This window comes from Carya illinoinensis, chromosome 7 (genome assembly GCF_018687715.1).
Source record: "Carya illinoinensis cultivar Pawnee chromosome 7, C.illinoinensisPawnee_v1, whole genome shotgun sequence".
Lineage (NCBI taxonomy): Eukaryota > Viridiplantae > Streptophyta > Magnoliopsida > Fagales > Juglandaceae > Carya > Carya illinoinensis.
Window position 1 is genome coordinate 38,472,868 of NC_056758.1, and position 14,495 is coordinate 38,487,362.

The 14,495-nt window shown below is 35.8% G+C and overlaps 2 protein-coding genes across 2 annotated transcripts; one reads left to right on the forward strand and one right to left on the reverse strand.

Annotated features, from left to right (window-relative positions):
* Positions 1-3,340: 3,340 nt before the first annotated feature.
* On the reverse strand, positions 3,341-5,170 carry LOC122317029 (transcription factor MYB93-like). Its single transcript, XM_043133918.1, has 3 exons — positions 4,826-5,170; positions 4,543-4,672; positions 3,341-4,413 (listed from the first exon to the last, which is right to left on the reverse strand). Exons 1-3 carry the CDS (start codon positions 4,956-4,958, stop codon positions 3,654-3,656), a joined length of 1,023 nt encoding a protein of 340 aa, XP_042989852.1. The 5' UTR covers positions 4,959-5,170; the 3' UTR covers positions 3,341-3,653.
* Positions 5,171-10,718: 5,548 nt separating this feature from the next.
* On the forward strand, positions 10,719-13,088 carry LOC122315101 (signal peptidase complex-like protein DTM1). The gene is made up of 2 exons (XM_043130867.1): positions 10,719-11,125; positions 12,793-13,088. The coding sequence occupies exons 1-2, from the start codon at positions 10,884-10,886 to the stop codon at positions 12,878-12,880; spliced, it is 330 nt and encodes a 109-aa protein (XP_042986801.1). The 5' UTR covers positions 10,719-10,883; the 3' UTR covers positions 12,881-13,088.
* Positions 13,089-14,495: the final 1,407 nt, after the last annotated feature.

Here is a 14,495-nt window from a genome sequence, read left to right on the forward strand (position 1 = left end):
TATTGTGAATGTCAAATTCAAAAGTACGATAGAATGTTATGATAATGGGGGTTAAATGTTTAATTAAATTAATATCTAACAATCTTAAGACTTTTAGATTAATAGTTAGATTTTTAACAGAGTATTTTAGATCAACTATAAATAGTAGTGAAATAATAATAAATAATTTGTGATTAATAGTAAATCATCTGTAAATAATAATAAATTGTTTAAAAATAATAATAAAATAATAAAAAACAATTATATTCCCAAGCACATCTAAGACTTTTTATGTCAAATGAAAATTTTTAAGTTTTACTTACAATCACTTTTCCTGATGAGAATATAATGAAGTACTCAAGACGCCATTATGATTAATTAAACGATCATTGGCAAAGTTTTCCCAACATGTGGGTAAGAAAATGTACGAGGTTTTCAATTAGGTGGCTGCGGCAAAAAGTTAAGAGAAATGTTATCTTTCTTTTTAATTTAATTGTATTTATTTTATCTCTAATCCCACCTATAAATGATACATTTTATGTTATTGTAATTAATTAATAAATTAATAGATGAAATCACTTAAAATGTATCATATAAATAAATATAATGAAGAATGACAACATATAAGATGAAGATAAACATTGGTCATTTATTTAAAAAAAAAATACAGTTTTTTTCTTTCAGCTAATACAAGAAGCAGTTAATGGTGAAAGGGGGAAAAATGGGTGAGTTCTGGGCTAATCCGGCTCCCTTTGACATATGTAGGCCCCTGATTTACAGGCCCAAATCTTAGGACGTGACTCGGACCAAAACCCAATTTGCTACGGAGTTGAACTCATTTGAGTCAGTCCAAATAAGCTATCTCCTCCTCAGAGTACTTAACCCATGCGGAGTTCAGAGCCGTGTTTGTTTAGACCAACTAGTATTCAACCGTGGGCCTTTTATAAGGGCTATTTCAACCGATTAAGCCCAATAATTATGGGGTATTTTGTTTTTTTTTTCTTTTTTTAAATAAAGGATAAAAGGTATTTGCACAAAATTTCCCCCTTTCGATTAGTACCGTAATACCGTATAGTTTAAGACCTCGGAGAATCCGTACTTTACTTCGTTGGGTGAATCTGTATACATTACAAGAACAAAGCTCAGAAAGAAAAAAAAGAAAAAGAAGAGAAGCACATATTTGAGGTTGTCTCTTAATTAACAAGCTGGTTTAGTCATGGTGAGTGAATGAATTTTGTGCTTGGTCATGAATATTAATATTGATAATTGTGTACTACGAAATCAAGAGGAGAGAGAGAGAGAGAGAGAGAGAGAGAGAGAGAGAGAGAGAGAGAGAGAGAGAGAGAGAGAGAGAGAGAGAGAGTTGCTCCTGGTCTTACACATACATATATGCAAGCAGTAAGCACAACATTCCAAGATTTTATTTTGTTCGTGTTATCGTATTATAAGCTCATTTATATGATATATATATATATATATAGAAGGGCTACATGAACAAATAGATTTTATAAAAATAAATTTACAAACTAATGAGTGATGTGATTTCATGCCATTTATGTTAAATCTATTTTATAATAATAATAATTTTACCATCTAACATATCATATTAAATCATGACAGTTTGTGAGTAATTTATTTTTATGAAATATCTTCGTACGTGTAGTGTCGTGATATTGATCTATTAGTTTTGTGAATTGCATTAATCAATGTTCCTAAAGCTAGAAAAATTTAAAAAGAAAAGAAAATGACAATTCATGATTCTCAATATAGAATACATATCTTTATACATAAATTAATGCATAAATTTGTTAAAATCATTGGTTCATAACTATCTCTGTCATATTTTAATCATATATTAATATACAATGCATGGCAAGTTTGATTCTTATATGAACACTCAAATCAAAACATCCCTTTGTTGATGTTCCACTCGGAGCCATCTTTTCCATGTCGTTGCCACCAACTCTATAATATTCTATATATGATCGCCTGATGGAGTCCCAATTCATACATCAACATGTTTTATACATATAATATGACTCGTATAATAAATTATACGTCATGAAAATCTTATATATTGACATGATTGCCATGACGTACATGATGGGAAACTTTGGCTAGCATCCAACAAATGGGGTAGGATTAGGTGGTGAATATTTTCTTCTGTTTTAAATATATATATATATATATATATGGAAGGCCGAGAGACCTAGAAACCTAACCATATCCTGTTTTTCTATGCTGCTTTGACAACAATACCACTTGACTTAACGCAGCTAACAGCTCACAAAAAGATATATATAAGTAACTCGTTGAGTCCATTGATGAGATATCGACGTGCGTGTGAAACTTATAACTTCATTATGAAGACTTTATTATACATGAAGGGCTGATCAGTTAATTGAGTCAATTTCTTGGAAGAAAAGAGTGAAGTACTCTAACTGCTCACAAAGGAAAATTCAATCCTAATTAAGAAATGACAGGCCGGGATTGTGCATATTCAAATTATCATCATGATCCTCTCCTCACCTATATAATATTCAATAGGGATTGTCGTCATAAAATAACGATCGATATATATATATATATGTACTTATTGTTGATCTATTGATAAAAATTGGAAAGCAAATCAAGCTGGAGTACTCGTATAAAAATTTACCTGATCATTTGATCAAAAGACTGTAGAAAGAAGGCACAAAAATGACTTGATCAGTAATCGTCTCCGAATTTTCCTATAAAGATCAGCACCATATCAGAAATTATCCAGCATGCATATGTAGAAGGTGGGCTTAAAACCCTAGCTAGTAACCGAATCTGTTGTGAAAGACCGGCAAACTAGCATGCACCTGATCTTCCATAGAGTAGTACTATATATTGCAGAAAGGACTCGCTAGTACCATTCCTAGCCAACGAAGATAGACCAATAAACATTCCATGCTGCACACAGAGCTAGCCCCAGAACAAGGTTGAAAAGTGATAAAAAAAAGAAGAAGCGGTTAGGCTCGAGCTAGCTAGCGCACGCGATCAGCGAGGCTGATGATAAGTCAAAATGCAGCAACTGCCAAGTTTGAGTAGTTAATTCTTTCAACAGTTATATATATGATGCCTGGCCTTTGTGCATCGAGTGTTGTCCAAGAAATTATTAATCAACCTTAAGTACGGGATATTTTGGTTAATCTATCTCTATAAGGAGTACTAGAAGCGAGGATGATCAGGACACGTGGTACAACATTAATTAACTAATGCTCGTTGGAAACACGCACACCATGTTCCAAGCTGTTGCCAATTGACCTTTGTTTGTCTGATTCCCATGATTTGTAACTTACAGTATAGGTCATATGCGATTAATGCTTCAATCAACTTCTAGAATTGTAGCTTGTAATTACTCACAAAGTTCACTATAAATGGAAGTTCAACGAGATACAAACAAAACTCAAAAGTGAAGCTAATACAATCAGAAAGATACAAAAACTATATATAGGGATGATCACAGGTAAATATCATGTGTCGTATACATGCATAGATCGATGCACTCGTGTAATGAGCTAGGTTGCTGTGCCTATATATATACATGCAATAAGCGTCTATTTATTGCGAGAATGGACAATACGTACGTAACCACAACAATACATGATGCTGATGCAACTCCAAACCTCCCAAACTGAAGTAATTAACTAAGCAATCTCATGCATAGTAGGATCTTCAAAATATAGTTCAGACCAATATGAAGAAACTCCTCCTCCATAGCTAGAGGTACTACTAGTACTGGCATCTCCAGGATTGCTTATTGACGTCTCATCGGTCATAATTGAAAGATTAACAGAAGAGGGAAATGGGAAAACCAATGAGGAGTGATCATCAGGTGGGTTATCTCCTTGGCTGATCATTGCAAAGTCAGAACCTTGGCCCATCTCATTACTATTGAAAGGTGTTTGAAAACTGAAAGGGACATGTGGGTCTGACAGGTGAGCTAATAAGCTTGGGTGGTGGAGTAGTTGAGGGGTAACATTTCCAAGTGAAAATGAGGCTGGGTTCTCATTTTGTGATGAATTGAGAAGTGGATTTTCTCTGATAGTGGGAACTGAATTCAACAAATTGACAGCCTCCATGTCTGTGATGCCATTTTGGCCATACGAGTTGGTGGTCATCGAAGTGGCGGATTGAAGAAGATGCTGTAAGCATTGGATCTTCACCAACTGGACAGCTTCTGCTTGTATTCTCAGAGCATGTTCATCTAAGGAGTGATGCTCCATCAGGTCTCTGAGGTTAGCAAGAGCTAAAAGATGGGGGAGGCTAGAAAACAGGTCAGTTCTTGGTTGGTGGGTCATTGGATCAAAACCCATCTGAATCAGCTTCTTCTTCAAATGCGTGTTCCAGAAATTCTTGATTTCATTGTCAGTCCGGCCAGGTAGGTGAGTCGCAATAGCCGACCATCTTGTAAAGCATCAATGCATGCAGATAAAGATAAGTTTGTGATAACAGAATAGCTAGGCAGAGTTAATATTGTTGATACTTATATATCTATTAGTTTCACAGAACGTCCAGGAGTTGAGAGAGAATTACTTGTTCCCAAGGATGGAATGGAGATGTAGAATAGTCTGCTCCTCATCTTGAGAAAATTTCCCTCTCTTGATATCCGGCCTCAAGTAATTCGTCCATCTTAACCTACAGCTCTTGCCGCATCTGTTTAGACCTGCGAAGAGAAAAAAAAGGCAGATATGAACAAAGCCCTTGGAGAGAGAGAGAGAGAGAGAGAGAGAGAGAGAGAGAGAGAGAGAGAGAGAGAGAGAGAGAGAGAGAGAGAGAGAGAGAGAGAGAGTTGGGTCTGTAATTAAAAATATTAAACCTGCGAGCTTGGGAAGCGCCCTCCAACTTCCATGGCCATGTTTGTCGATGTACTGGACGAGCTGTTCATCTTCTTCAGGAGTCCAGGGTCCTTTCTTGAGGCCATTCTCATCACAACAAGGAGACCTCCCCATTCTGCTCCCCTTTGTCTAGATTTGCTTTCGTTTTGCTGCTTCCCTCAGTTGCTACATAAACTAGGGCTTGGTATATATTTAAAAGAAATTCTGGTGGTTGATCATCTTATTTAAATAATCTCTGATCTCCTTTTCATTTGGTTGATCAAGATTGAGACACTCTCCCACCTGCTTACATAACGCGAGAAGCCGGCCCTTCCATGAAATGACAAGTATATCCTTTCAGAGTTCACGTATTTCCGTGACTTTCTTCAACCGGCCGACACGAAAAGGTTCCTAGGCTGAGGTCCGAGGAGAAAGCAGGCCTGATGGCGGGCTGTTCTTTGACATTGGAAACGTATAGAACCTTGTAATTGATGATAAACGAACATTTCTTCCAAACTGACCGATCGCTATCGGAGAACAGGAAATTCCAGCTCAAACACAAAATCAAAGGAAGTGTCCAATTTATTCTCGGTTTATGCCATGCATGAATACATTTTCATGTCATAATTAGTTCCGGACGGTACTATTGGTAAAAATATAAGAAAGGCGAAGACAACAGCTTGTTACAGTACTGTTTCATTTTTAATTCCTGCATTAAATTATCCTCAAATGCTGGAACGTGGCTCGTCCCTACTTGACAGAGGAACCCGTTAATCCATGCACGCAATAAGCAGCTATTTAATTCGTCATTGTTTGCATGGCTTCAAACGTCATTGTTTACATTTTGGATTTACGAGGCCCAAGGGATCGAATTTACTTCAACACTTGTTTATTATGTCTCGATTAGTACTGTTTTTTACATTTACGTGACACAACCACAATACAGGCGCTAATTACCTGATATAATCATATACATAAATACATATTAATGCTTGGAAATGACATGAAAACTTTAATTTTCTCTCTGTAATGGCTCAAATGGATTTCAATTATATTATTAACTAGTTTTTTTAGAATATATGTACGTATATGTAATCTGGGCCTTCTTTGGAACTTTAACATCGGGAGCTTAAAATGTACATCTCCCTCTTATATATGGATTGTACGCGCGGAAATAAAGTACCATAATATATTGATATTGGTCAGTACATTTCGTTTACCATGAAGGGTGCAATGCAGAATACTTTTTGACGAAAACGATGCATTTACTAAAACACACGCATATATATTAGAAATGTTTAATTGATTTATAAAAATAAATTTATAAATTTACGTGATTTGATACATTTATTATATTGTTAAATTCTTTTTAGTAGTGTAAATTGAATTTAACATAAATATTATATCAATTTATAAAATTACTTTTGTAAAATGATGATTTTGTAAACCTAGTATATTTTATATATACAAAGTTAATTAATTATAAATTGCTAAAGTGTTTAATTCAATTTTGGCTGGTAAGTATTTTCTCACGAATATTTGCCCTGATTAGCTCGATCAACTTCACTTCCACATCCCATTACAGGGACTACTACTTTCCTTCTCATAATTGAGAGTAACTAACCGATGTGCAACTAATTCATGAAACAAGGTCGCGATGAAAGTTAAAACCAGCCGGTTCAGATGATCATAATTTGAAGCGATCGAAGCCAAACCCGGCCGCACTAGATGTTTGTCAACGCTACATGCCATGGAATGCATGCATGGTGCTTAAACATCTTGCCTTAAACGCTAAATCAAAGCAGGTGGATATGAAAAAATATGTAAAAAAATGAAAAGAAAGAAAAGGAAAGATATGACGCTAGCAGGGATATTTTTTCTTTACGACAGAAGAGGATCATGTGATGTTCCATTAATTCGACGGAGAGGGTAGGGCAGTTAGGGGAATTAGTTGGTGGAGCAGACGCCCTAAGCGACAGTACCATTTGTAATCTACAAGCTGACATTCTGTACACGCTTGAGAATACTTCAATGGCATTTTTTGGTGGCTTGTGATCTTCATTCTCCTTTGCGCGCTTGTATATAAAAATTAATTTCCCCATGCATGCATGTCATGGGTATCCTTTTAATTTGATACTAAATGAACTAAAGTAAAAGGTTATCTGGTCTTGTAGCACAAGCCAACAAGTGTATATAAATTAAGCATGTCAGAGCGATCGCGTATATAATTACCAACCGCAACCAGTCAAGGTTTTAAAATTGTATGTACGTGAACCTATCTAGATTTTCGAACATCAAATCTTACCACTCAATTCTCGTTAATACGTATAATAATTATAAGACCAGGAAAGAAGAAAAGAAAAAACATGAAAAGAATCTGTTCATTTCTTATTTGTAATATCATACAATGGCAGGGGCAGCCATCTGGATTCTGCATGGGTAAGTGAAATGATTTGAAAATGGTTGTTAATTACGTACCTTACTGCAAAGCTAGCAAAGTTTCAAACCTAATTTCCCATTTAATTGTTCTAGTGTCAGCGTCAAATGACAACAGATCAAAGAGGACTGAGGACTAGTACTGAGGAGGGAGGGCTATTTTCTAAGCGTTTATTTCTTCTCTCTCAGTCATGATCATATGCTGGAAAACCCTCATTTTCCCACCTCCTTGAATTTGTTAGTAAACGGTTACTACTCAAACACAAAGACAGTCGGAGATTTAATTAATTTGGTCCTTAATTCAGCCAAGGTTCGATTCCTTGTCGGGTGGACCATACATTTGAATAAAAGAGTCTATGATGTCAGATAAATCGTAGTGTTTAGATATGTTCTAAAATAATAATCATTGTTTGTGGTGTCAGCTAAACAACTGATTTGCTTGCTTCAATAGATTTCCAACCAACACATCTAAAACCCAGACTTTATGGCCATCTACTTGTTCGCCTACTAGCGCCACGTTAATGTCTCTTTTATCTCATGATACAGATATATATATATATATATTAATTTCTCACATAAAAAACCCTAGTGAGTAGTACTCGTGTATGTATCGATCCAAGAAAAGTTTTCTGACTGTTGAATTCAAACGTACCACGTAGGTTTTTTTGGGTCATTCGTTAAATTTTAGGTGAGACTCGTTGTGTACATATATAATTTTGTCTCCCAAATCTGAAACTCACAATCGCCATAGATATCACAGTTATTGTACAGAAGATGATATATATATATATATGAATGCATATATGTATTCATCATGCATGCATGCTGGCACTACAAGAAAACTTTTTATTTACGATCAGTTAATCTCAACGATCGACTATTTTAAGTTAAAATTGGTTATAAATAATCTTTTAATTTCAATAAATTAGTCACAAAAGTCTATTTTTCTTGTAGTGAGAGTGCATAAATTTAATATATGGTAGAGAATTCTTTGCGAGATCGATCAGTAACTTGTGTGAGCTATAAGTGCCTCATGGGTAACCTAATCAGGACTTTGCGCCCAAGACTAAAGAAATCACTAAATAATACAAGTGCAGACTTTTAGTTACTTATGATCGCTCGGTTTAACATATAATAGTATACGGCTCACTCCATTGATCAATATTCGTGCCCTGCATGATGCCAGTTGGTTTATTTATTTCAGAGAGGTTGGAGCTAACTGGACCAATTAATAAGCTAATTGTTAATTAATCTGATGATAAAAATGCTATATATAATATGCATACATGCATGCATTTTAATTTTATGTTTATATATGGAACGATATTACGTACGAGCATGCATGCATGTATAAATGCCTGTTATGATGCAGATTTTCACTTGGTCTACTACATGTGCATGTCGTGTGCGTGTGAAGTCTGAAATGAAATATTGTCTGATTGGCTAATTAAAATTCTAGCCTCGTTATTATTTCAATATCACTTATTCCTAGCATTGAAGTTTCTTCTTTGACCCAAACGAAGATCATCAGGAAGAAAATTGATGACCAAAAATACCTAAGTGGCGAAGAAAACACAAATTAAAAAACAAAAAACTAATTAGGAACACAGCGCTATGTGTAGACCAGAGAGGAATTATTAATCATGACTAATATATAGCGGATATTATACGTTATTAATTAATGTCATGGAAGATTAGATATGGAAATATATATATATATATATACGTACTATATCATATATATATATATATATATGTATGTATATATCCAAATGATCATCATGACTGATCAATTAGGACAGAGAACAATGCTCGACCAAATTAGTCATGACTCATGAAACTCTCATTTTCTTTTCCTTCCCATGTGTTTTTGTTTTTTTTTTTTAAAGATGTCTAAAAAGTGTTAGGCAGCCTCAGACGAGCGTAGCTCGGTCTATGTAGCTAGCTAGTAAACGACTGCGACCTTTGACTTAAATAGATATATTACGAGTATTTCCTCCTATTAACAGAAAATATTGCAAATGGTGTATGTGATTAGAAATATATATGATGAGTGATGAGTCTGATTCCCGTGTTGTAGTAGTGATAGTCAAGTTTGAAGCATTAATTAATAATATATATATATATTATATATTAACGTGATCTTTCCAATTGGAAGGCAGGAGGCGTACGTTTTCTTTCACAATTAAAATGGATTGACCTCTCTTAATTGGTCGAAGCCACGAATTTGCTACCTACCTTACCTCATTATAATATATCCAATATGTCATACCAGCTTGGTATTAGAACACAACAAAATTTCCATCAACCTGTAGCAGTACCCAATACCCACGAGCCTGCATTCCAACCACTACTGCAACAACCATATATATCTATATATATATACACCATACAGTAATTTAATCAACAAGCAAAACCAAAACAAGCCTCAGTACCAATGGACACAACGTCTCAACCTATGGTACTAAACTTGACTTTTGCACACAGTACTTTGAGATCCATGGACATTAAAATAATACATTAATAATACAAATGTAGGTGACATGAAAATGGTTGTACAAGTTTTAATTCATTAGTACTAATTAACAATATTATAAATTGCATTCAGCTAGCATATAGATCATCACTTGATGGAAGACATATATAGGCTATAGTGTGGAAAAACAAGGCTGGCTATGTAGAAGTAGGCAAGAATTGTCGTACGTTGGTTGGTCAAAGTTCAAACAAACAAAATCAAAAGAGTTGAAGACAAAAATCTGACGATAAAAGGAATCTGCTAAGATAGTCATGATTATACCTTATCTGTACGTTGGCATTTGTGCAAAGATATAATGGAAGTAAATATATATAAAGAGCAGCATGCATACATGGCTAGCTAGCTTTTCTTGTGTTCTAGAATTACTCTTTTTTGACTGAATCAGGAATATGGCAATGGCTATATATATATATATATATATATATATATTCAGCCTGCCTAATCTCTTTGACAAGCCATCTGTCTAGAACTCGATCCTCGAAATCATGAAGCTCCACACCAACTGTCATCTAATTCTCATTGTTGATGAACTTTAGACCTCTATATTATATTCATTAATAATTGTTTGTTTTTTTAGTTACGAATCATTAAAAACCAAGAAACAGTTTGCACTGAATTTGATTCGTAGAAAATGCAGGATATTAACAGGCCCACTATATTGGACGATACAGAAACTGTTTGCGCTATACAGAATTGGACTATCTACAGTATACAATCTATGTAAAATAGATAAACAAAATACAAAGATATATTGGGCCTACTAATAAATATTGAGAAGGCCCACTATGGTACTTACATGGCGTGTACTGCCAGGATTGGTACACTACACCTACTCAAGATGGGCCTAATGCAAACCGCTTTTTTAAATCAAGATCGAGATGAAATCGAGCAGCTGTAGCTCAACACTTGACTATGCGCCACGTGGCAGAACGAATTAAAGATGCACCTAACTAATAACTACTTGCGTTCTGTAGCGCGCAAAAAGCAACGCACAATTCCATTAACATGGCGTCCTTCTTCTTCGTCGTCGTGTTTGGCTCTTTGGGTGTTTACACTCACGATCTTCAAGACTCAGCCCCTGCAAGGTGATGGCAAATGTTGCCGCACTCCGCTACTCTCTGGTATGTTTAGCTGCAATTCTAGTGGTTGTTGGGGTGACCACGCAGTCTTTCAAGAAAACGATGGCCACGTACCTGGTCGGTGTGCTTGGAATCGCTGGGGTGCTCCTACCCGATTGGGCTTACTTCGATCGCGATTTCTCAAGGTGGACTTCTCCTGTTACTGCACAAGAGAGGGCCTCTCATGTTGCTCTAAGATCTGGATCAACAAGGTTTAGTGTCTAGCTTCCATCATTTCTTAACTGGAGTCTACAAATTTTTATTCTTTGAATTCAAGCTTAATTTTATTGTAGCATGTTACTCTGTTGGTTGCTGAGAAAAATGGGAAAAATCAAAAGAAACCCGGGTATTGGAGACATAATCCTATGTCTATATCAGACGTTAACTTGTACAAAAATCACAACACGTGCATCGAATTGCCCTCGAAAGCCTCTTGAGTTTCTTCCCGGCCTTCGTTCATGAAGGCACTCTTAACAATTATTTCATCTTTTCTTTCTTTGACGCAAAATAAATTTTGATCTCCTCATGGCTTGTCTCACTCCCCAAACCAGCTAAGCGAGTGAGATAAAATGAGTGAGAAGACATAAAATTTTTATCAATAGTAATAAAATAATTTGAATTGAATATTTTTTAGATTTTAAAAAATATGAGAGAAAAAATTAAGTAAAAAAATATTATAAAATTAAATATTATTATAATATAATTTTATAATATTATTTTTATTTGATGATTTGAAAATTTTAAATTATTGTTTATTTTTTTTTTAAAGTTTGGAAAGTATTATAATTATTAGTTTAAAAATTTTGTATTTATATTATGTCAGAGAATGAAATGAAAATTTTAAAATAAAATCTATTTACAAACAGACGGTAAGGTACTTACTTTGTGGAAAGGTTCTTCTTTATGTGTATCTAGGATAAACCAACACTTTTGGTTTGATTTTTCATTTCCCTCCTAGACATTTTTTTTTTTTTTTTAATCCATCGTGGGTCGAACTCAACATCCCCATCCCCCATTCAATTCCATCAATACGGGCAACCACCAAAGTGACAAGTCCCATTCAAAACCATCACCTTGACAAACACCTTGCTATTCGAGTAATCACTACCATTTTGTTATGGTCCCACTTGAGGAGTAGATGAAGAGCACAGGATCATAACAAATTTACAGTACCCCACTATCTTTCAGATCCAATCTCAAAAAAGTCACTTGCAACAGCAACCCCATTTTCTCCGGAACCACCAAAACATCATCCACACGGTTACATCATCATAGGCTCAACCGACCAGTCATGAGAGACTGCGATCAGCACTGAAGCATGGTCTAATGACTACTGTGGGGGCGTAGTGGCGAAAGATTTTTTTTTTTTTAAAGGTGGAAATTTACACCCTCCCGGGACTTCAAGAAGTAACTGCGTAGGTCGTGAAAATGATGAGAAAAACACCTCCGTTTGTTTGGGGTTTCATACGGTGATACCCGGTGTATATATCCAGGAGAGATTGAAATCACCATCAATTGAATGGCATGCAGCAGAGGCTATCTGATTACCAACTTGTGATTGTCTTAATTAACTACCATTTCATCAAACGTTTGTGTCCGTGGCTATTGATTGGCATGATGCACGCAACGAGATGGTTGCTATCCCTGACCTTGTGCGCAAGGTCTTCTAAAGAAGTGGCCATTTTCACAGATCTAACATGAATTGCACTTGGACCATTGGGTTGTTATTAGAAAACCATATAGTTAAACTCATTTTCTTTGTATAAATGGAAGTTTAGCCATGTCAAAAACACAGTTATAAGGAGAAATGCTAGAATAGAAAAATGAGGGGAACGAATATTTTCTGATTTGATTTAGAAGTTCTTCTCTTTCGCTGCAGGTTTAGGATCTATCCACTGAGAACGGCCATCTACACGACAGTCTATTGCTTAGCGCTGTACAAGTGGTGGATATTTGTATCAAGCTAGCAGTAACCTTTGGGTTCCCATGGACCATGGTCCCATCATCAATGCTTCCTTATTTTGGCTAGGGATTTGCAAGATTCCATGTAGTACTAAATATGCTTGTGAGTGCTAGTGTAATTTTATTTTCTCATGAATTTTGCCTTTACCACACAATGGTGAGGACTTATCAACATTCAACAATACTGGCCAAAGGAAGACCTTTTCATTGCCATCGTGTTTGCAAGATTGCATCTGAACTCATCTTGTTCAATGTTAAAGGTGAAAATTGCTTCTTTTAAAAAATAAAAATCTTTCAAATATTTCACAGCTGCAACCATTCCATTGTAGTTTTCATATCAAATATGCTTTTTTTTTTTTTTTTTTTCCTACATAATTGCTTGTAATGTTCTAATCGTATCGGAAGAGGCAGATAAAAAGTAAAACTAATTTGAACATATAGATCTCACCTTTGTCAATAATATGTGTTGAAGTCACATGATGCATCTGAGTGTTTGGTGAGCAAACTATAATTGGCTTTCGATTGGATGAATCCAAATTCGGCCAAGGATGATGATAGTTTGGTATTCCATTGGCGAGATGCTTGTCGGAGGCCATAGAGGCTTTTCTGAAGACAAGCAAGCTTGGTTGGTTTTAGTGGAAGGATGGCCAAGAGGAGGCTTCATGTATAATTCTTCATCAAGTTCGCCATATAGAAATGTGTTATTTACATCCAAATGCTGGAGATCTCAGCCTTTGATTGCAGCTACGGCAAGAAGGCAGTGAATGGATACTAATTTTGCAACTGGCGAGAAGGTGTCCTGGAAATCAACTCCTTCACACTGAGTAAAAACTTTTGCAACCAAGCGAGCCTTGGCTTATTCAATGGTTCCATCAACGTTGAATTTATATTTATAAATCCATTTGTAGTCAATCGGCATCTTGTCAGGAGGTAGATCAACAGTGGATCATGTCTCATTAAGCTCAAGGGTAGTTAGCTCTTGCCCCATTGCCTCACGCCAAATTGGGTGTTTGATGGCTTGAGTAAATGAGGTGGGTTTGGTGTGTGTAGAGATAGAGATAGTGAAGGCTTTGAAAGTTGGTGAAAGTGAGGCATAATATAGAATAGAAGATACTGAAAACTAAATTGTCAAACCTGTGATAGGAGAAGGTCCAGGAGCTTGTTGCTTGGATGCTAACTAGAGGAGAGGTGGTGCTGTGACTTGTTGTCAATGAAAATCATGGAGGTAAGCTGGAGCCTTGCGTGTGTGAGTGGATTGCCGTGGAAGAGATGGAGAAGGTATTTCAGGAGAGGTGGGAATTTCGGTAATGGTGGTGTGATCAGGCTGGGTAGTGTAAAAGGAAGGATCAAGAAAATTTGGATGATTAATTGGTGAAGGTGATGAAGAGTTAGAGAATTTGTGCAGTGACTGTGAAGGGAAGTAGTCATTGGTTCTGTTATGTTTTGAAGGAAAAGAAGATTCATGGAACACGATGTCACAGGATATGAGTATTTGATTTGTGGATAGATAGAGTAATTTGTAGCCCTTGACACCGTATGGGTAGCCAAGGAATAAACATTTTTGAGCTCTTGGGTTGGATTTGGAGCGAGCATGGCTGAGGGTGGATGCGAAACACAAAC

Coding starts and splice junctions, on each gene's coding strand:
- LOC122317029 (XM_043133918.1), bottom strand. CDS start 4,958: ATGGGGAGGTCTCCTTGTTGTGATGAGAATGGCCTCAAGAAAGGACCC. Junction 4,673..4,825: donor GGCGCTTCCCAAGCTCGCAG/GTTTAATATTTT, acceptor TTCTCTTCGCAG/GTCTAAACAGATGCGGCAAG. Junction 4,414..4,542: donor CATTCCATCCTTGGGAACAA/GTAATTCTCTCT, acceptor ATGCTTTACAAG/ATGGTCGGCTATTGCGACTC.
- LOC122315101 (XM_043130867.1), top strand. CDS start 10,884: ATGGCAAATGTTGCCGCACTCCGCTACTCTCTGGTATGTTTAGCTGCA. Junction 11,126..12,792: donor CTAAGATCTGGATCAACAAG/GTTTAGTGTCTA, acceptor CTTTCGCTGCAG/GTTTAGGATCTATCCACTGA.